The sequence below is a fragment of the Syngnathus typhle genome, linkage group LG1 (assembly GCF_033458585.1).
Source record: "Syngnathus typhle isolate RoL2023-S1 ecotype Sweden linkage group LG1, RoL_Styp_1.0, whole genome shotgun sequence".
In the NCBI taxonomy this organism is placed as follows: Eukaryota; Metazoa; Chordata; class Actinopteri; order Syngnathiformes; family Syngnathidae; genus Syngnathus; species Syngnathus typhle.
The window spans coordinates 13,290,099-13,311,242 of NC_083738.1; the positions used below are offsets into that span (position 1 = coordinate 13,290,099).

The 21,144-nt window shown below is 44.7% G+C and overlaps 5 protein-coding genes across 5 annotated transcripts; all 5 read right to left on the bottom strand.

The window, feature by feature from the left end:
• Positions 1–1,677: 1,677 nt before the first annotated feature.
• On the bottom strand, positions 1,678–4,098 carry LOC133161156 (protocadherin alpha-C2-like). The gene has a single exon (XM_061289430.1). The coding sequence runs from the start codon at positions 4,090–4,092 to the stop codon at positions 1,678–1,680; it is 2,415 nt and encodes an 804-aa protein (XP_061145414.1). The 5' UTR covers positions 4,093–4,098.
• Positions 4,099–5,482: 1,384 nt separating this feature from the next.
• On the bottom strand, positions 5,483–7,915 carry LOC133161147 (protocadherin alpha-C2-like). The gene has a single exon (XM_061289420.1). It carries the CDS (start codon positions 7,901–7,903, stop codon positions 5,483–5,485), a length of 2,421 nt encoding a protein of 806 aa, XP_061145404.1. The 5' UTR covers positions 7,904–7,915.
• Positions 7,916–9,653: 1,738 nt separating this feature from the next.
• LOC133161165 (protocadherin alpha-C2-like) lies at positions 9,654–12,226 on the bottom strand. The gene has a single exon (XM_061289443.1). The coding sequence runs from the start codon at positions 12,066–12,068 to the stop codon at positions 9,654–9,656; it is 2,415 nt and encodes an 804-aa protein (XP_061145427.1). The 5' UTR covers positions 12,069–12,226.
• Positions 12,227–12,543: 317 nt separating this feature from the next.
• Positions 12,544–14,949, bottom strand: LOC133161172 (protocadherin alpha-C2-like). The gene has a single exon (XM_061289455.1). The coding sequence runs from the start codon at positions 14,935–14,937 to the stop codon at positions 12,544–12,546; it is 2,394 nt and encodes a 797-aa protein (XP_061145439.1). The 5' UTR covers positions 14,938–14,949.
• A 3,563-nt stretch (positions 14,950–18,512) lies between these two features.
• pcdhb (protocadherin b) lies at positions 18,513–20,968 on the bottom strand. Its single transcript, XM_061265788.1, has one exon. It carries the CDS (start codon positions 20,955–20,957, stop codon positions 18,513–18,515), a length of 2,445 nt encoding a protein of 814 aa, XP_061121772.1. The 5' UTR covers positions 20,958–20,968.
• Between the last annotated feature and the right edge of the window lie 176 nt (positions 20,969–21,144).

Here is a 21,144-nt window from a genome sequence, read left to right on the forward strand (position 1 = left end):
GAACATAATGCAATATTTTTTCAGAACAAAGAGTCGCATTTTCAGTATAGAGTCTAGTGGTTGTAAATGGGTACAAACCCAATCACACTCATTCCCGTGACACTGATTTATTTCTCTTAAAGCCTACTGATAACGTCATCTATCTTTCTCTGTAGGTCATCCATCCATCAATCTAGTAATTGATTTGTAAAGGCAGCGCTCGAGGTGAAGGGCATTTATGTTTCCCCCTGTTAGCTTATATTCTAAAGCCGAGATGCACTATAAACGTCAACATGCAATTGTATAAAATGTGTCAAATTTAAAGCATTCTGGTGTACTATCTCAAAAATGTTGATTTGTTTTAACCCAAATAATAGGCCTAACTCAAATAAAAGAATGCAAAGTACCAGCAAATAGTGAGAGCAAAACATTTGTAAAACAATGAGCAGATATAATTCAATAGTTCATATAATTTAGGCTAATTTTGATGCAAATCTCATGGCAGCATGTAAAAAACAGCAACAACATTGTGAATGACTTGTCATTTAAAAAGTTCAAAAACCAGTACACCTAAAAAGCTTCAGTTGTGTTAGCGCCAACATGGTCAGGGTGCCAAACCATTTAACATTGCAATGTGTCAAACAGGGATTTAAATACAGACATGCAACAACATAATAAAAATGAAAATATGTAAAAGTCTTGATTTTGAGTCTTACCTTCATGTTTTAAAACCGTTGGCCAATACTATGCAATTGCTTGTTTGTTATATGCATGTAGAGCTGTGATTCTTAGCCACGAGCCACCGGAAATGATATAAAACCACTTAATTTTTCACTTAATTAGAATGTATAAATTACAGATTTGTTCATTTATGTATGCTAGTTATTATTACAGTGACAAGCAGAACAGAAATGCTCCACCGCAAGATAAAGAAGATGCGAAATCCGTGTATGCAGTTGTTACCATTCATGAAACAAAATAAGTCCTGTGAGTATATCATCTTTGACTTGCCCAGATAAAACACGGACTCTAATTTTTCTAATGCATTCAGACCAATAATTATTCCAATTCACCTAGTTTTGTGAATAATTGTTAGGCAGTGTGAAATGATTTTTCTATTGGGTGCCTTCGTCCAATAAGAGTTTGGAAACATCGCAGTAGATCATTTTGTTATTTTCAAATCTTATATGTACATGAATAACATATTTTAAATCATTTTCAACTTTATGTAAATAAACATCAACTTCATATCAACTTTCTACCTCATTAACTCTTCCTACACTATGTTTCTATAATGTAATTAATAACAATAAAACACATCATTTAGTTCCTTTTCCATACGAGTTTTATTATTTAAGTTTAGGGTAGAATGTTGACAAAAAGGACACAAGTTTACAGTATTTGGTCTATGTAATTTAACTCATAATTACACTTAACTTTCAGATGCATATGATTAAAATTGGGTTCACTGATGTATTTTTCCACGATAATATCCTAATGATTCATGTTAAATGAACAAATTTTAATCCTGTGCAACTGATATGTATATTTCATTTAAGATTGGATGCCATAAAAAATATACTGTAATTAAACAGCTATCATAACACAGCAAGGTGGTGCTGCTCTGGTTAGATAGGCGCACTTGACATAGAATCACTGAGGCTCTCAGAACACTGCAGATGTTTGACGGATGTGTCGTCATACCTGCAAGGTGGAAGGAGCGGAGTCGCTGGTCTCAGACATGCCAGTGCTCCTGGGAATACTGGACACGATGTACCTGGAGCCCTTCGGCATGGGCTGCCTGACCACCAGCTTTCCTTTTCTGGTCTCAGCAAGGAAGAGACTGTACCAGTAGGCATCGTTGGACACCAGAGTGGAATCTGCGATGGTGGAGTTCCTCTCGCTGATCACGCTGTTCCTGCAGGGAGGAGCCGCTTTGCTGGGCTTGACCTTCTGACACTTGAGCACGATGGTGACCAAGATGGTGATGAGCAGCAGGAAGGACACCGAGCCCAGACCGATGACCAGATACAGGTTGAGGTCGGAGAAAATGTCATATTCCAGAGGCACCTCTGTCATGTCCGAGTAGGCCTTGACGGCCGTCTCCACCGTGGACAGCTTGATGGTGACCGTCGCTGAGAGAGCCGGCTCCCCGTTGTCCTTGGCGACCACAACCAGTCTCTGGTGGCGCGAATCCTTGTAGCTGAACATCCTCATGGTGCGAATCTCTCCATTGTACTGGTCCAGACTGAACAAGGAGGCATCCGTCACCTGCAGGAACTGGTAGGTGACACGAGAGTTGTGCACAGAATCCACGTCCAAGGCGATCACCTTGGCCACCAGAGAACCTTTGTCGGTGGATCTGGGGATCTTCTCCTCCACCACCGAGCCGTGCGCTCGCCACGGTGAGACGATTACTGGGGCGTTGTCGTTTTGATCCACAATGATGATGTGGACCGTCACGTTGCTGCTGAGCGGAGGAGAGCCCGAGTCTCGGGCCTCGATGTGGAAGAGGAAATCCTTCTCCATCTCATAGTCAAAAGTCTTGAGTGCGTAAAGGTTGCCGTTCTCTGGGCTGATGGAGAACAGCATGGAAATGGAGGTGTTGGCAATCTCCTTCTCCAGGATAAAGTAAACCAGGTACTGGTTCTCGTGGAGGTCAGGGTCAAACGCGCTGAGGGAACTGAGCAAGGCACCTGGAGCGTTATTCTCCATCACGCGGATGGTGTAAAAGGACTGAGGAAAGTGTGGGATATTGTCATTAATATCCAGCAGCTGCAAGGTCATAGTTTCATTGTCACTTAAAGGAGGGGAGCCCCTGTCGGTGACAGTGAAGGTGATTTCATATTCCGCAACTTTCTCGCGGTCTAATGGCTCGGAAACCACTAACTTATAATAGTTATCCGGAGACTCCCTCAGTTTGAAAGGCATATTTTGAGGAATATGAAGGTCCACCACTCCGTTATTTCCTGAGTCCTTATCACTCACGCTGACCACTGCTATCACTGTGTCGACAGCTATGTTTTCTTTAACTGGGCTTTGAAATGATTTGATAGAAATTTCAGGGTGGTTGTCATTCATATCTATCACCTGTACAGTCAGTTTACACTGGCCAGACAAGGGGTTTAGCCCCTTATCACTAGCAATGACTTCCATTTCATAGGATTTCAAATCTTCATAATTAATCATCTCCTTCACTCTGATTTCCCCATTTTCTTGATTTAAACTAAACACATTCTGTGTTCTTTCTGACGTGTATAAACTATACAAATAAAAGACGTCAGAATTAGCGCCTTCATCTAAATCGGTGGCATTTAATTGAATCACCAGGCTACCAATAGGGGAGTTCTCTATCACATCTACCAAATACTTGTCTTTGTCAAAAGATGGGGCGTTGTCATTGACATCCAGGACTCGAACAATGATACTGGCCGTGCCCGTGCGGGCCGGAAGTCCTCCGTCCACAGCAGTGAGGATGAGATGATGAACAGCCTGCTGCTCTCTGTCCAGCACCTTAGTGAGAATCAAATCTGCAAACTTGGTGCCATCTCTCCCAGTCTGAATTTCGATGTTAAAATGTTGGCTGGCGCTCAGGCGATAGTTTTGCACAGAATTGTCTCCAACATCTGGATCCACCGCATTATTTAAGGAGAATCTCTCTCCAACCGGGCTTGACTCGGAAATGTCCAAATGCATGGTGCCTCGTCGAAAATGAGGAGCGTTATCATTAATGTCCGTGATTTCCACTTCAATGTTAAACATGCGAATTGGATTCTCAATCGCAGCGTCTAATTTAAGAAAACAGGACGTAGCCGTTTTCAAGGGACACAATAACTCCCTGTCTATTCTCTCCTGAACAAAGAGCTCTCCCGTGTCCTTGTTGATCTCAAGGTATTTTTTATTTGCGACAACATCGATGCGCATTTTCCTCTTGCTGAGCGTCCTCACGTCTAAGCCCAAATCCGATGCCAAATTAGCAACCACAGAGCCTTCCTCCATCTCTTCGGGGACAGAATAATGTGTGACGGTCCACACCGTGTTCATTATGGCACAAATACAAATATATACGCAAACATACCGTTCCCACGAATGCCTGAGAGACGCACGCGCCATAGTGAGTTTGAGGGTCCTTGGTGTAAAATGATCGAATATGACGTTTCGTGCAAATTCGTCTTTTCTGCATCAGAGAAAAATCATATTCCTGGTAGTATCATTCTTCCCTTCGCTGATATTGAAAAAAAATACGCCCCTCGTCCTGAACCAATAGAATACGTTTTTAGGAATGACTTCATCATCAATCGAGGATTTTTTTTATTTGTAGGGAGCAGCGACCTGAACAGTCCGTTGTCGACACCTGCCATTTGTGCGCTATATAAATTCAATATATTATTTTAAAATATTATTAATGTATTTGAGACAAATGTATCCTGTTCATTTAAGAAGGTGCGCTTGAATTTAAAGTCGTTATTATTGTGAGTCCTCAATATGATTTCTTTTTCTTTTTTGTATGTGTTTTATTTTTCTCGAATGTGTTTTAATTATCTTATAATTTTCAGTTCAAATATGTACCCTAGCATTTACTTTTTAATTCTGTTTTGCTTCGAAATTTAAGCAACTACGTGCTTAGTGTCTTTATAGACCCCAAATTCTTCACTTTACCAAGAGTTTCTCTGTCGGACCCAGAGGGCATTTTAAATGGTTGTGAGCCGTCGGACAAAGCTTGAGGCTTGTGGGACAAAGTATCTGATTTGCATATGCTAGTTAGCAGCAATAGTTGCACGGCAAGATGCATCATGGTCATAAAAACATGAATTTTGACAACAAAGAATTAGGAATGATAACTCCATTTCACAGAATGAAACAAAACACGTTTTATATGTCGTTCCTACCCTTGGGTTTTGCACCCAAGCCCACTACACAGTCTACTCAATTTAAAAATAATAATAATAATAATAATAATGATAACATTCTCAATCACGGATAATAATGTTAAAACAAATCCTCCCCGTGTGTGCAAACAATAACAGATTATTAATGACTGCAAAGATCAGGTAACCTCCAAATGCAGTAGTTACACGGCAGTTGGTACTGTAAGATCAAAAGAAGTGAAACTATATTGTAGGGAGAGCTTATCTACAATCATCAACAACATTTTATAAGAACTTTGTATAACTTTAACAAAGTTCTATTGTGCTAAAGTTGTGTGATTGGTGTTTTCTGATGGCAGCTGATGAGCATGTGGAGCATGTCTTGTGATAAGATTTTGTTCCCTGGGAAGTTTGATTATATATAATTCCTCCAGTGTTGATACAAATATGATAACGAGTAAAGGTTGTAGATTAAATTTTTCATATACTGTTGGATCACTGCTGTTAGCAGCTTGTGCAGAATTCATGCAAAAAAAAAAAAAAAGATTTATGTGCTTTGCGGGCCTAAGGTGTTCGAATTTAAACACGATATATGGTTAGGATACAGGGCAAGTTACTGATGCATTTGCTCATCTTCATACCTGCAAGGTGGATGGGGCAGAATCGCTGGTCTCAGACATGCCAGTGCTCCTGGGAATACTGGATACAATGTACCTGGAGCCCTTCGGCATGGGCTGCCTGACCACCAGCTTTCCTTTCCTGGTCTCGGCCAGGAAGAGACTGTACCAGTAGGCATCGTTGGACACCAGAGTGGAATCTGCAATGGTGGAGTTCCTCTCGCTGATCACGCTGTTCCTGCAGGGAGGAGCCGAATTGCTGGGCTTGACCTTCTGACACTTAAGCACGATGGTGACCAAGATGGTGATGAGCAGCAGGAAGGACACCGAGCCCAGACCGATAACCAGATACAAGTTGAGGTCTGAGAAGATGTCGTATTCTAGAGGCACCTCGGTCATGTCCGAGTAGGCTTTAACGGCCGTCTCCACCGTGGAAAGCTTGATGGTGACTGTCGCCGAGAGAGCCGGCTCCCCGTTGTCCTTGGCGACCACAACCAGTCTCTGGTGGCGCGAATCCTTGTAGCTGAACATCCTCATGGTGCGGATCTCTCCGTTGTACTGGTCCAGACTGAACAAGGAGGAGTCCGTCACCTGCAGGAACTGGTAGGTGACGCGAGAGTTGTGCACAGAATCCACATCCAAAGCGATCACCTTGGCCACCAGAGAGCCTTTGTCGGTGGATCTGGGGAGCTTCTCTTCCACCACCGAGCCGTGCGCGCGCCACGGAGAGACGATCACGGGGGCGTTGTCATTCTGATCCACGATGATGATGTGGACCGTGACGTTGCTGCTGAGGGGAGGAGAGCCCGAGTCTCGGGCCTCGATGTGGAAGAGGAACTCCTTCTCCATCTCATAGTCAAAGGTCTTGAGAGCGTAAAGGTTGCCGTTCTCTGGGTTGATGGAGAACAGCATGGACATGGAGGTGTTGGCGATTTCCTTCTCCAGGATGAAGTAAACCAGGTACTGGTTCTCGTGAAGGTCAGGGTCAAACGCGCTGAGGGAACTGAGCAAGGCGCCTGGAGCGTTGTTCTCCATCACGCGGATGGTGTAAAAGGACTGAGGGAAGTGTGGGACATTGTCATTGACATCCAGCAGCTGCAAAGTCATAGTTTCATTGTCACTTAAAGGAGGGGAGCCCCTGTCGGTGACAGTGAAGGTAATTTCGTATTCCGGAACCTTCTCGCGGTCCAATGGCTCGGAAACCACTAACTTATAATAGTTATCCGGAGACTCCTTCAGTGTGAAAGGCATATTATGTGGAATGTGAAGGTCCACCACTCCGTTATTTCCCGAGTCCTTATCACTCACGCTGACCACTGCTATCACTGTGTCGACATCAATGTTTTCACTCACGGGAGTATGAAAAGATTTGATGGAGATTTCTGGATGGTTGTCATTCATGTCCTCAATTAGAATTTTGATCGTACATTGCCCTGATAAACTAGTGACACCTCTGTCTGCTGCTATAACTTCCATATCATAAATCTTAAAATCTTCATAATTCAGCATTCCTTTAACAGTAATCTCGCCAGTAGAAGGATTCAAATTAAAAGTGTCTTGTGTTTTCTCTGGTGTGTATAAACTATACGTATATGTTAAATCCGAATTTGAGCCCTCATCCAAATCAGTAGCATTTAGATCAATAACAAGGCTTCCAATCGGGGAATTTTCCATTATTTTAACATTATAAGTAGACTTGTCAAACAGAGGGGCGTTATCGTTATTGTCTAAAACGTGAACAATAATACTCGCTGTGCCAGAACGTGGCGGTGTACCGCCATCTACTGCCGTTAGTATTAAATTGTGCACAGCCTGCTGCTCACGGTCTAAAACCTTATTCAATATTAAATCTGCAATTTTTCTTCCTTCCCTCCCTGTCTGAACCTCAATATTAAAATGCTCACTTTCACTAAGATGATATGTTTTAACTGTGTTACTGCCAACATCCGGGTCGACTGCATTGCTGAGAGAAAATCTCTCTCCTTTTGATGTCGATTCAGAAATATCCAAATGAAAGGCATCTCTCCGAAATTGTGGGGCGTTGTCGTTCATATCCATTATTTCCACCTCGATGTTAAAAATCCTTAACGGGTTTTCCAGGATCATCTCTAGTCCGAGATAACAAGAACCTAGCGATTTTGTTGAGCAGACGTGTTCCCTGTCTATCTTCTCAACAATATACAGCTCCCCGGTGTCTTTGTTCACGTCCAAATATTTTTTGTTTGAAATTATGTCCAGGCGCATCTTCCTCTGATTTAGGGTTTTAACATCCAATCCCAGATCGGTGGCAAGATTGGCAACGACGGATCCCTCTTTCATTTCCTCGGGAATGGAATAATGGGTCACCGAAGAGGATATTTGATTAACGCCACAGAGAAGAATAAAAATGACGCACAATGCGTACCTTTGTCGTGGCTGCGAAACTTTAACGGACCTCATTGTTCTTGTGAGCGTTCACTGCACCTCAGTATAGGTCCAAATGAGAGTTTGTCAGGTCCGCTTTCAGGATACAAATATATCCACAACGCGTAATTGCAAATGTATTCCGGATTGTCCGCATTGGCAGACGGTTATTTCAGCACTGCAAATCGTCCAGTTTATTTCATCACCGCCCCATGACCGGATGACGATGCGAATGAGCTGTTATTTAAATACAACAAACAGCGCCACCATACTATTTTTAATCCCATGACAACTCATGTAGCCTATTAGTTTATAGATAAATCGATTGAGCGCGCCCGTAACAAAAAAATATATTTATTACTACATTTCTACCACAAGTTGTAAGCAATGTGGCGTATACTAAAAGGTACCAACTGCCTGGCTCAAATCCGTAAAGTGCCCTTGAGTAGGGCACTAAACTCCCCAATACTTTCCACGGGTAAGAGAATACTCTTCACTATTGTTTGTTATTGTTATTATTTTCAGACACTGAAAATGACTTACATAAAAAAGGGAATATTGGTTGCACACATTAAAATCATGTTTTATTAATAGTGTATAAAATATAATCATATTCATGTTGATGAAAAATGATTTGAATGCCTGCAACCAATGTCCATATTTCCCAATTTAATTGTTTTCACTCATACAGTGTAATATAATTATTTTAACGGGGTCAGTGATCAAGTGTGCATGCAGATAAATCAAAAACGAAGTACAAATCGGTAAATTCTTTTGAGAAAGTGTGTATGATAATATTCTTGGAGTGATAGTTGATGCAAAACTACGCTGGAAGTCACACTCTTAATACTGATGAGTCAAAAACAATCCAATTGTTAATTTGACCCAACTTCCTGGATTGTTTTGCACAAACAATCCCATTTCTTGTACAAAACGAGCCGACAAATTGGGTCAAATTTACCCAACCTCCTAGATTGGTCCAATTTTTAATGCAGCAGTATTGAATGAATAGCATGATATGAAAAGCAAGAACTTAAGTATTTACAATTTTCCAATAAAACCAAGTATGCTGTGACCGACATTATTATTATTTTTTTAGAAAAACAAAACATGCACAGCGACAATACTAAATACTCAGACTATAAAGAATCAAGCAATACCTTATCAATTTAAATACTCAAATTGTATGACTTTAATTAAAAATAGAACAAATGACATACAAAATACACTATCATTTACTTTACTACAGTATTCGGGAACTATTTTAACAATGAGCATTATGATCTGTGGGAACAGATGTCTAGAAATATATAGTTGTTTGATATTTGGTTGTGCCTCTTTTAATCGCCGTTAGAAGTGTTGATTTACAGAATAATTATAAAATTATCTTAAAATGTTTGGCTCACTGGCTTTGTTTAAAAATATGTTTATAAATATTATATATAGAAATCAGGTAAAAAAATTGAAAATGGAACTTTTGGATGGGTTAGCTTAACTGATGTCTGTTCATGATTGCATGGTCAAATAAAACATCATTTAAATGACACCAACGAGGTAAAAATCTTCAAGTGTAAGGATAAGCAACACGGCCTGCGATTTTCTGGCAACCAGTTCAGGGTGTACCCCGCCGACCACTCAAGATGGCTAGGATAGGCTCTGAGACGCCCATGACCCTTGTGAAGATAGTAGGTTCGAGAGATGCATGAATGAATAAACCAGCATCGTGACACTGCAATAAACTCAGAAATCCTGATTACATTTGAAATCAAAAGGGTCCACTGACCACTCATACCTGCAAGGTAGATGGGGCAGAGCCACTGGTCTCAGACACGCCGGTACTCCTGGGAATACTGGACACGATGTACCTGGAGCCTTTCGGCATAGGCTGCCTGACCACCAGCTTTCCTTTCCTGGTCTCGGCCAGAAAGAGACTGTACCAGTAGGCATCGTTGGACACCAGAGTGGAATCTGCGATGGTGGAGTTCCTCTCGCTGATCACGCTGTTCCTGCAGGGAGGCGCCGATTTGCTGGGCTTGACCTTCTGACACTTGAGCACGATGGTGACCAAGATGGTGATGAGCAGCAGGAAGGACACAGAGCCCAAACCAATGACCAGATACAAGTTGAGGTCTGAGAAGATGTCGTATTCCAGAGGCACCTCGGTCATGTCCGAGTAGGCCTTGACGGCCGTCTCCACCGTGGAGAGCTTGATGGTGACTGTTGCAGAGAGAGCCGGTTCCCCATTGTCCTTGGCTACCACAACCAGTCTCTGGTGGCGTGAATCCTTGTAGCTGAACATCCTCATTGTGCGGATCTCGCCGTTGTACTGGTCAAGACTGAACAAGGAGGCGTCCGTCACCTGCAGGAACTGGTAGGTGACGCGAGAGTTGTGCACAGAATCCACGTCCAAGGCGATCACCTTGGCCACCAGAGAGCCTTTGTCGGTGGATCTGGGGATCTTCTCCTCCACCACCGAGCCGTGCGCTCGCCACGGAGAGACGATCACGGGGGCGTTATCGTTCTGATCCACGATGATGATGTGGACCGTGACGTTGCTGCTGAGCGGAGGAGAACCCGAGTCTCGGGCCTCGATGTGGAAGAGGAACTCCTTCTCCATCTCATAGTCAAATGTCTTGAGTGCGTAAAGGTTCCCATTCTCTGGGTTGATGGAGAACAGCATGGACATGGAGGTGTTGGCGATCTCCTTCTCCAAGATGAAGTAAACCAGGTACTGGTTCTCGTGCAGGTCAGGGTCAAATGCGCTGGGGGAACTGAGCAAGGCGCCTGGTGCGTTATTCTCCATCACGCGGATGGTGTAAAAGGACTGAGGGAAGTGTGGGACATTGTCATTTACATCCAGCAGCTGCAAAGTCATGGTTTCATTGTCACTTAAAGGAGGGGAGCCCCTGTCAGTAACAGTGAAGGTGATTTCGTATTCCGGAACCTTCTCGCGGTCCAATGGCTCGGAAACTACTAATTTATAATAGTTATCGGGAGACTCCTTCAGTGTGAAAGGCATATTATGTGGAATGTGAAGGTCCACCACTCCGTTATTTCCCGAGTCCTTATCACTCACGCTGACCACCGCTATCACTGTGTCTACATCAATGTTTTCACTCACGGGAGTATGAAAAGATTTGATGGAGATTTCTGGATGGTTGTCATTCATGTCCTCAATTAGAATTTTGATCGTACATTGCCCTGATAAACTAGTGACACCTCTGTCTGCTGCTATAACTTCCATATCATAAATCTTAAAATCTTCATAATTCAGCATTCCTTTAACAGTAATCTCGCCAGTAGAAGGATTCAAATTAAAAGTGTCTTGTGTTTTCTCTGGTGTGTATAAACTATACGTATATGTTAAATCCGAATTTGAGCCCTCATCCAAATCAGTAGCATTTAGATCAATAACAAGGCTTCCAATCGGGGAATTTTCCATTATTTTAACATTGTAAACAGATTTGTCAAACAGTGGCGCATTATCATTTGTGTCTAACACTTGAACAATAATTCTGGCCGTCCCAGAACGTGGAGGTTTGCCACCATCTACTGCCGTCAACATTAAATTGTGGACAGCCTGATTCTCTCGGTCTAACATCTCTTTCAGTATTAATTCAGCAAATTTGGACCCATCCCTTCCAGTCTGAATTTCAATGCCAAAATGCTCACTTTCACTTAGACTGTACGTTTTTACTGTATTACTTCCAACATCCGGATCAACTGCATTGCTGAGAGAGAATCTATCTCCTTTCGGTGTTGATTCGGATATGTCCAAATGATTGACGTCTCTCCTAAATTGAGGGGCGTTGTCATTCATATCCATTACTTCCACCTCGATGTTAAAAATTCGCACGGGATTTTCTAAAATCACCTCTAGTTTTAGATAACAAGAAGCTGATGACTTGCTCGGACAAAGAATTTCCCTGTCAATTTTCTCTACAATATACAGTTCACCAGTGTCCCTTCTCACGTCCAAATATCGCTTGTTTGCAATTATATCCAGCCGCATTTTCCTCTTGTTTAGTGTTTTAACATCCAAGCTCAGATCGTTGGCAATGTTGGCAACTATTGATCCTTCCTTCATTTCTTCAGGAATTGAATAATGTGTGACTGAAGCAGGTGCTCGATGAACAAAGGAAAAAAACACAAAGAGCAGCACGTACCTCTTACAAGAACACATCAGTAAAACGAACCCCATTGTTGTGTGCGGATCCGTTCAATTTCAGCTCGGATAAAAATATTAGTAATCCAAATGATAGTTTGATTCCTCTAACTGTCTTGTTCTCCAAAACCGCCCGTGCGTTTCACTCTGATAAGCTGCAGAACCGTAACTAGTTATATATCTAATTCACGTGGCCCGTGGTATCGGCCCAAACCATTGTGGTGTGTGTTTTTTTCTTTTTTCTTCTGCCCGAACAGCAACGTTACACCAATCCCTGCGTCACGCACGGACTATTTTATTGGTCAAACAGCGCCTCCCTCTGGTTTCTTACCGCTCGGCATACAGCAAAATACAAATGGGTTGTAATATACTGTATTTAAAGTCATCATTGTTTCAATACGCTGTAAATACTCCATGTTATGTGATTTGTAAGGTTGTTGGTGATTTCATTGAAAACTGCAATCAGAAATATGTTTTCACCTTATGAATTAGTAGGTTTTAAGTAAATTATTCATACCTGCAAGGTGGAAGGAGCAGAGTCGCTGGTCTCAGACACACCCGTGCTCCTGGGAATACTGGACACGATGTACCTGGAGCCCTTCGGCGTAGGCTGCCTGACCACCAGCTTTCCTTTCCTGGTCTCGGCCAGAAAGAGACTGTACCAGTAAGCATCGTTGGACACCAGAGTGGAATCTGCAATGGTGGAGTTCCGCTCGCTGAGAACGCTGTTCCTGCAGGGAGGAGCCGCTTTGCTGGGCTTGACCTTCTGACACTTGAGCACGATAGTGACCAAGATGGTGATGAGCAGCAGAAAGGACACCGATCCCAGACCGATGACCAGATACAGGTTGAGGTCGGAGAAAATGTCGTATTCCATAGGCACCTCGGTCATGTCCGAGTAGGTCTTGATGGCCATCTCCACCGTGGACAGCTTGATGGTGACTGTCGCCGAGAGAGCCGGCTCTCCGTTGTCCTTGGCGACCACAACCAGTCTCTGGTGGCGCGAATCCTTGTAGCTGAACATCCTCATGGTGCGGATCTCTCCGTTGTACTGGTCCAGACTGAACAAGGAGGCGTCCGTCACCTGCAGGAACTGGTAGGTGACGCGAGAGTTGTGCACAGAATCCACATCCAAAGCGATCACTTTGGCCACCAGAGAGCCTTTGTCGGTGGATCTGGGGAGCTTCTCTTCCACCACCGAGCCGTGCGCGCGCCACGGAGAGACGATCACGGGGGCGTTGTCGTTCTGATCCACGATGATGATGTGGACCGTGACGTTGCTACTGAGGGGAGGAGAGCCCGAGTCTCGGGCCTCGATGTGGAAGAGGAACTCCTTCTCCATCTCATAGTCAAAGGTCTTGAGAGCGTAAAGGTTGCCGTTCTCTGGGTTGATGGAGAACAGCATGGACATGGAGGTGTTGGCGATTTCCTTCTCCAGGATGAAGTAAACCAGGTACTGGTTCTCGTGGAGGTCAGGGTCAAACGCGCTGAGGGAACTGAGCAAGGCGCCAGGAGCGTTATTCTCCATCACGCGGATGGTATAAAAAGACTGAGGGAAGTGTGGGACATTGTCATTGACATCCAGCAGCTGCAAAGTCATGGTTTCATTGTCACTTAAAGGAGGGGAGCCCCTGTCAGTAACAGTGAAGGTGATTTCGTATTCCGAAACCTTCTCGCGGTCCAATGGCTCGGAAACTACTAATTTATAATAGTTATCGGGAGACTCCTTCAGTGTGAAAGGCATATTATGTGGAATGTGAAGGTCCACCACTCCATTATTTCCCGAGTCCTTATCACTCACGCTGACCACCGCTATCACTGTGTCTACATCAGTGTTTTCACTCACGGGAGTATGAAAAGATTTGATGGATATTTCTGGATGGTTGTCATTCATGTCCTCAATTAGAATTTTCATCGTACATTGTCCTGATAAACTAGTGACACCTTTATCTGCTGCTATAACTTCCATATCATAAATCCTAAAATCTTCATAATTCAGCATTCCTTTAACAGTAATCTCGCCAGTAGAAGGATTCAAATTAAAAGTGTTTTGTGTTTTCTCCGGTGTATATAAACTATATGTGTATGTTAAATCCGAATTTGATCCCTCATCCAAGTCAGTAGCATTTAAATCAATAACAAGGCTTCCAATAGGAGAATTTTCCATTATTTTAACATTGTAAATCGACTTATCGAACAGAGGGGCATTATCATTATTGTCTAAAACGTGAACAATAATACTGACCGTTCCAGAACGTGGCGGTGTACCGCCATCTACTGCCGTTAGTATTAAATTGTGCAACGCTTGCTGCTCTCGGTCTAATGTCTTTTTCAATATCAAATCTGCCAATTTGGATCCATCTCTACCTGTCTGAACCTCAATATTAAAATGCTCACTTTCACTCAGATGATAGGTGCTCACTGAATTGCTCCCCACATCAGGATCGACTGCATTGCTTAAAGAGAATCTCTCCCCTGCTGGAGTGGACTCATATAAATCCAAATGAATGGCCTCTCGTCTGAACTGAGGGGCGTTGTCATTCATGTCTAGTATTTCTAATTCTATGTTAAAAATTCGTAGTGGGTTTTCCAGCGTCACTTCCAGCTTGAGATAGCATGATGACGTCCCTTTTGTGTTGCAAATATGTTCCCTGTCAATCTTCTCCACAATATAGAGTTCCCCAGTCTCTTTGTTCACATCCAGATATTTTTTGTTGGCAATAATGTCGACACGCATTTTTCGTCTAATCAGACTTGCAACATCCAAGCTGAGATCATTAGCAAGGTTGGCAACAACGGATCCTTCTTTGAGCTCCTCGGGGATGGAATAATGAGTCACGGAAGCCAAAACGTGAACCGTGTACAGCAACACAAGGAGGTGCACGTACCTTTTGTTTGGCCTCATTGTCTCTGAGAAGTCCAATATTTCCTAATCGCGGCACGCTATACTGAAGGTGATGAAACGGGCTTGCCTTTACTGCTAAATATATTCCCGCAAACACAATGTAAACTAGTTTAATCCGACCGAGACTCCAAAAGACGCGTGACCGTTTCCCGTGTTGATTTCAGCACCAGGGAGCTGTCCCTTTCTTCCCCTTCGCTTTTTACGATGAAAAAAAGAAATCCGCCGCTGTCATCGTATTTCCGATCAGTCGTGTTATAAAAACAAGGCTAGATAGCGCCACCCTCGGTCTTAATGTGCAATATGCTGTATAACACGAAGCAGTGCTTGAATTACTGTAAAGTGTTCCATAATTTTAATAGGTTAAAGTTTTCATCCGATTATTTTTTTTATATTTTCGAGTCAAGAGTTCCTTGGTTATTCTTACATGACAATTTATTTACTTTTATTGATGGCCTCATAAATGACATCACAATTACAATTATATTCGTGCAGAAAATCTGCATTATTATTATTATTATTATTATTATTATTATTATTATTATTATTATTATTATTATTATTATTATTATTATTATTATTATTATTATTATTATTATTATTATCCACCAGATTTCTTAACTTCTTGTCAAGGTTATGGGAAAGCTGGAGCTTCTCCCAGTTAATATGCAGCAAAAGGCAGACTTCACTCTGGATTGGTCACAATTTACATTTTACATCCCGCCTTCCAACATCGAAGGCGACAGGATCACGGCTCTTAGTGAACTGTACCAGGCTGTCAGTGAACAAGAGACAGCGCACCCTGACGGTTTCACCATCTTCGCTGGGGATTTTAATCATGCTAACCTGAAGTCTGTTTTTCCGAGGCTTCACCAGCATGTTAATTTTCCTACGCGTGGCGACAGCTTCCTGGACCGGGTCTACTCTTCGCATAAAGGAGCTTTCAAAGCCGCCCCCCTCCCCCATCTTGGACTTTCTGACCATATCACTGTTATGCTTTTGCCCGCATACAGACAAATGGTGAGAGCGTCCAGGCCGGTTCGCAAGCAGGTACGGGTGTGGCCTGAGGGTGCCTCTGATGCACTGCGTGACTGCTTTGGCTCTACTGACTGGGACATGTTTAGGAGGGCTGCCACTTGCGACGATCGGACAGACATTGAGGAGTATACTGACTCTGTTTCCTCCTACATCAGGAAGTGCATTGATGATGTGACTCTCTCAAAATCCATCGTCACTCGGGCTAACCGGAAGCCATGGCTGACAGGGGCTGTCTTCAGGCTGCTGAGGGCCAGGGACAAAGCCTTTAGAGCAGGGGATGAGGCTGGCTTGAGGACTGCGAGGGCCGACCTGTCCCGGGGCATCAAAGAAGCAAAGAGGGCGTTCTCGTGCAAAATTACCGCCCACTTCAAGGACAGCAGGGACGCACGGAGCCTTTGGCAAGGCATTCAGACCATCACGGATTACAAGCCCGCGCCGCAGAGCTGTGAAGGCGACGTCCGTCTGCTCAATGACCTCAACCGCTTCTTTGCTCGCTTCGACGCTCAGAACAGCACTTGCCCGCTAAAGGCCACTCCCCCTTCACACGAGCTGCCCCTGTGCCTCTCCGCCGACAGCGTGAGGAGGGCGCTTGCCGCTATCAACATCCGTAAGGCGGCGGGCCCTGACAACATCCCGGGTCGGGCGCTGAAGGACTGCGCTGGTGAGCTGACGGATGTCTTCACGGACATCTTTAACACTTCCTTGCAGCAGGCCATCGTCCCGTCGTGTTTCAAAGCTGCCACCATTGTACCTGTGCCGAAGAAACCCGCTCCGTCCTGCTTCAATGACTACCGCCCCGTAGCACTCACACCCATCATCATGAAGTGCTTTGAGCGGCTTGTCATGGAGCACGTCCGATCCGTTCTCCCCCCCACCATCGACCCCTTCCAGTTTGCGTACCGAGCCAAACGGTCTTCTGAGGATGCCATCTGCTCTGCCCTCCACTCGGCCCTCACCCACCTGGAGAGGAGGGACTCGTATGTGAGATTGCTGTTTGTGGACTTCAGTTCTGCCTTCAACACCATTGTGCCACAACGCCTCATCAGCAAACTTGACGCGCTGGGCCTCAGTACCTACGTCTGCAACTGGCTACTGGACTTCCTCTGTCAGAGGCCACAGGTAGTACGTGTTGGCGACAAAATCTCCGCCAGCATCACGCTGAGCACGGGGGCCCCCCAAGGCTGCGTGCTCAGTCCGCTGCTCTTCACCCTCCTGACGCATGACTGCACTGCAACCTACAGCGACAACCGTATCGTGAAGTTTGCTGACGACACGACTCTGGTGGGTCTCATCACCAAGGGAGACGAGACTCAATACAGGCTGGAGGTTGACCTTCTGACCACGTGGTGCAGGGACAACAACCTCCTGCTGAACGTCGACAAGACCAAGGAGATTGTTGTGGACTTCCGGAAGGGTCACACCCAACACCTGCCGCTGACCATCGACGGTGCTGTGGTGGAGAGAGTGAGCAGCGCCAAGTTCCTGGGGGTGCACATCAGTGAGGATCTCTCCTGGTCCACCAACACCGCATCACTGGCAAAGAAAGCCCAGCGCCGCCTGTACTTCCTGCGGAAACTCAGGCGAGCGAGCGCTCCTCCGGCCGTCATGACTGCATTTTACCGCGGCACCATTGAGAGCGTCCTCTCCAGCTGTATTGCTGTGTGGGGTGGCGGCTGCACTGACTACAACTTGAAGGCCCTGCAGCGCATAGTGAACACAGCTGGTAAGATTGCTGGTGCTTCGCTCCCCTCCTTGAAGGACATTTACACCTCCCATCTCACCCGCAAGGCGACCACGATTGTGAGTGATGTGAGTCACCCCGCTCACTCTTTGTTCGAGCTTCTGCCCTCTGGGAAGAGGTACAGAAGCCTGCGCTCCCGCACGACCAGACTCTCAAACAGCTTCGTACACCAGGCTGTTAGGATCCTGAACTCGCTCCCCCGTTCTGCGTAGCGTCTTGTACTTTTACTGTCTGAACTGTCTGTATGCACACTGGCTCTTATTTGTTGTGTTATCTGTTTATTTATTATTTATTATTACTCTTATTATTTATTGTTTGTGCCTTTTTGTTTATGATGTTTTTTACTTTTGCGCTATGCTTGCTGGCTCCGTTTTGCTCCTCTTATTTATTGTGTTATCTGTTTATTTATTATTTATTCATCACTCTTACTATTGATTGTTTGAATTTTTTGCCTTCTTGTTTTTATATTGTGTCGCGTACTTGTATGTCTATCGTGTTATGTGTCTCGTCACCGTGGGATAGAGAAAAACGTAATTTCGGTCTCTTTGTGTGTTGTGACGTGGAGAGATTGACAATAAAGCTGACTTTGACTTTGACTTTGACTTTGAATTCAAGCTACAGTGCATGTATAGAGACAGACAACCATTTTCACTCACATCCACACCAGAGTGGAAAATGAACCCAAGGCTTGAGAGAGGTCAGAAGAAACGCCCACTAAACAGTGGACAACTGCTGAGTCATAGAAGCCTACTACGATAAGAATCTTGATCATTTTAAACAACATTTAACAAGATGAAAATTAATTTACCTGCAAAGTGGAAGGAGCGGAATCGCTGGTCTCAGACACGCCAGTGCTCCTGGGAATACTGGACACGATGTACCTGGAGCCCTTCGGCATAGGCTGCCTGACCACCAGCTTTCCTTTCCTGGTTTCGGCTAGGAAGAGACTGTACCAGTAGGCATCATTGGAGACCAGAGTGGAATCTGCGATGGTGGAGTTCCGCTCGCTGATCACGCTGTTCCTGCAGGGAGGAGCTGTTTTGCTGGGCTTGACCTTTTGACACTTGAGCACGATGGTGACCAAAATGGTGATGAGCAGCAGGAAGGACACCGAGCCAAGACCGATGACCAGATACAGGTTGAGGTCTGAGAAGATGTCGTATTCCAGAGGCACCTCGGTCATGTCCGAGTAGGCCTTGACGGCCGTTTCCACCGTGGACAGCTTGATGGTGACTGTCGCAGAGAGAGCCGGCTCTCCGTTGTCCTTGGCGACCACCACCAGTCTCTGGTGGCGCGAATCCTTGTAGCTGAACATCCTCATGGTGCGGATCTCTCCGTTGTACTGGTCCAGACTGAACAAGGAGACGTCCGTCACCTGCAGGAACTGGTAGGTGACGCGAGAGTTGTGCACAGAATCCACATCCAAAGCGATCACCTTGGCCACCAGAGAGCCTTTGTCGGTGGATCTGGGGAGCTTCTCTTCCACCACCGAGCCGTGCGCTCTCCACGGAGAGACGATTACAGGGGCGTTGTCGTTTTGATCCACGATGATGATGTGGACCGTTACGTTGCTGCTGAGCGGAGGAGAGCCAGAGTCTCGGGCCTCGATGTGGAAGAGGAACTCTTTCTCCATCTCATAGTCAAAAGTCTTGAGTGCGTAAAGGTTGCCGTTCTCCGGGTTGATGGAGAACAGCATGGACATGGAGGTGTTGGCGATTTCCTTCTCCAGGATGAAGTAAACCAGGTACTGGTTCTCGTGGAGGTCTGGGTCCAACGCACTGAGGGAACTGAGCAAGGCGCCAGGAGCGTTATTCTCCATCACGCGGATGGTGTAAAAGGACTGAGGGAAGTGTGGCGCGTTATCGTTGACATCCAGCAGATGCACGGTAATTGTTTCATTATCAGATAATGGTGGCCTTCCTGAATCTTTGACTATTAGTGTGATTTCATAATCAGGGACTAATTCACGATCCAAAGGTTTGGACACAACAAGCTCATAATGCAACGGTCTGTCTGATGACTTATTTAAAACAAAAGGGATTGAGTCATGAATGAATAAATGGACTTTGCCATTATCACCCGTGTCTCTGTCTCTAATATCTACCAGGGCAATGACAGTTCCAACAGGCACGTCCTCGTTTACTGTGTTTTTAACAGACTGGAGGGTGATTTCAGGATAATTGTCATTCATGTCCGTAACATGGACGACCACTTTACACTGGCCCAGGAGTGGGTATATGCCTTTATCCCTCGCCTCAATGTGCATCTCATAAAATTTCATGTCTTCATAGTCAATGGTCCCCTTCACTGTTATTTCCCCAGTGTTGGAGTTGATTGCAAACACGTCTTGGGTTTTTTCTGACGTGTAAAGTGTGAATGAGTACACGAGCTCTGAATTTTGCCCCTCGTCGAGATCTGTCGCATTTAGCTTGATCACGGTGGTTCCGATGGGCGAATTCTCTGTCATGTTAACTGTATAAATCTGCTTTTCGAATCGAGGTGGGTTGTCATTTGTATCTTGCACTTTCACAATAATATTAGCAGTGCCGGAGCGCACTGGATTCCCACCGTCAATTGCTGTTAGTATTAAATTATGAACTGCATACTCCTCTCGATCCAAAGACCTGGTCAAAACTAAATCTACATACTGTGTCCCATCAGTACCTGTCTGGATTTCAATGGCAAAATGCTGACTGGGGCTGAGCTTGTATGTTTTAATTGTATTAATACCCACATCGGGATCCACTGCATTGGGGAGGGAGAATCTCTCCCCTGGCGTCGCAGACTCAGACACATCCAATTCTACCCTATCTCGTCTAAAATATGGCGCATTGTCATTTATATCAGTTATTTCAAATTCAATGTTAAATATACGCAATGGGCTTTCAATTATTACATCAAGCTTAAGGAGGCAAGAGACTGTTTTCGAGGGGCAAAGATATTCTCTGTCCATTGTCTCCACGATGAGCAGTTCCCCCGTCTTCTTATTCACATCCAGATATTTTTTGTTGTGAAAAATATCAAGTTTTACCTCTCTTTGTGCCAAGCCTCCAGGTTCCAGTCCCAGATCGGCCGCAAGATTGGCCACCACGGATCCCCTTTCCATCTCCTCGGGGATGGAGTAACGTGTCACGGACAAAGCAGCCGGCCATGCTGCAAGCAACACAAAGAGCCCCATCCAAAAATCCATCCTTTGTCCCTCACGGCACATGACTGGCATGTTTTGGGGAAGGCAAAACGCCATTTATCTAAAAAATGTTTTAAAGAATTCCTCAAGGCATGTCTCAGAGAAGCAAACTGTTTCAAATAGCAACATCGGATGGGAAAGAAAGATGTCTCCACCCTTTACAACGGGTGTGTCGAGATTTAAATGTGGATCAGATTAATTATGCTACACACTAAAGGGTAATAGCGACACCATGTGGCCAAAG

What these genes read in the sequence shown, in the direction of transcription:
- pcdhb (XM_061265788.1), bottom strand. Translation starts at nt 20,957, where the DNA reads ATGGCGTTTTGCCTTCCCCAAAACATGCCAGTCATGTGCCGTGAGGGA.
- LOC133161147 (XM_061289420.1), bottom strand. Translation starts at nt 7,903, where the DNA reads ATGAGGTCCGTTAAAGTTTCGCAGCCACGACAAAGGTACGCATTGTGC.
- LOC133161165 (XM_061289443.1), bottom strand. Translation starts at nt 12,068, where the DNA reads ATGGGGTTCGTTTTACTGATGTGTTCTTGTAAGAGGTACGTGCTGCTC.
- LOC133161172 (XM_061289455.1), bottom strand. Translation starts at nt 14,937, where the DNA reads ATGAGGCCAAACAAAAGGTACGTGCACCTCCTTGTGTTGCTGTACACG.
- LOC133161156 (XM_061289430.1), bottom strand. Translation starts at nt 4,092, where the DNA reads ATGGCGCGTGCGTCTCTCAGGCATTCGTGGGAACGGTATGTTTGCGTA.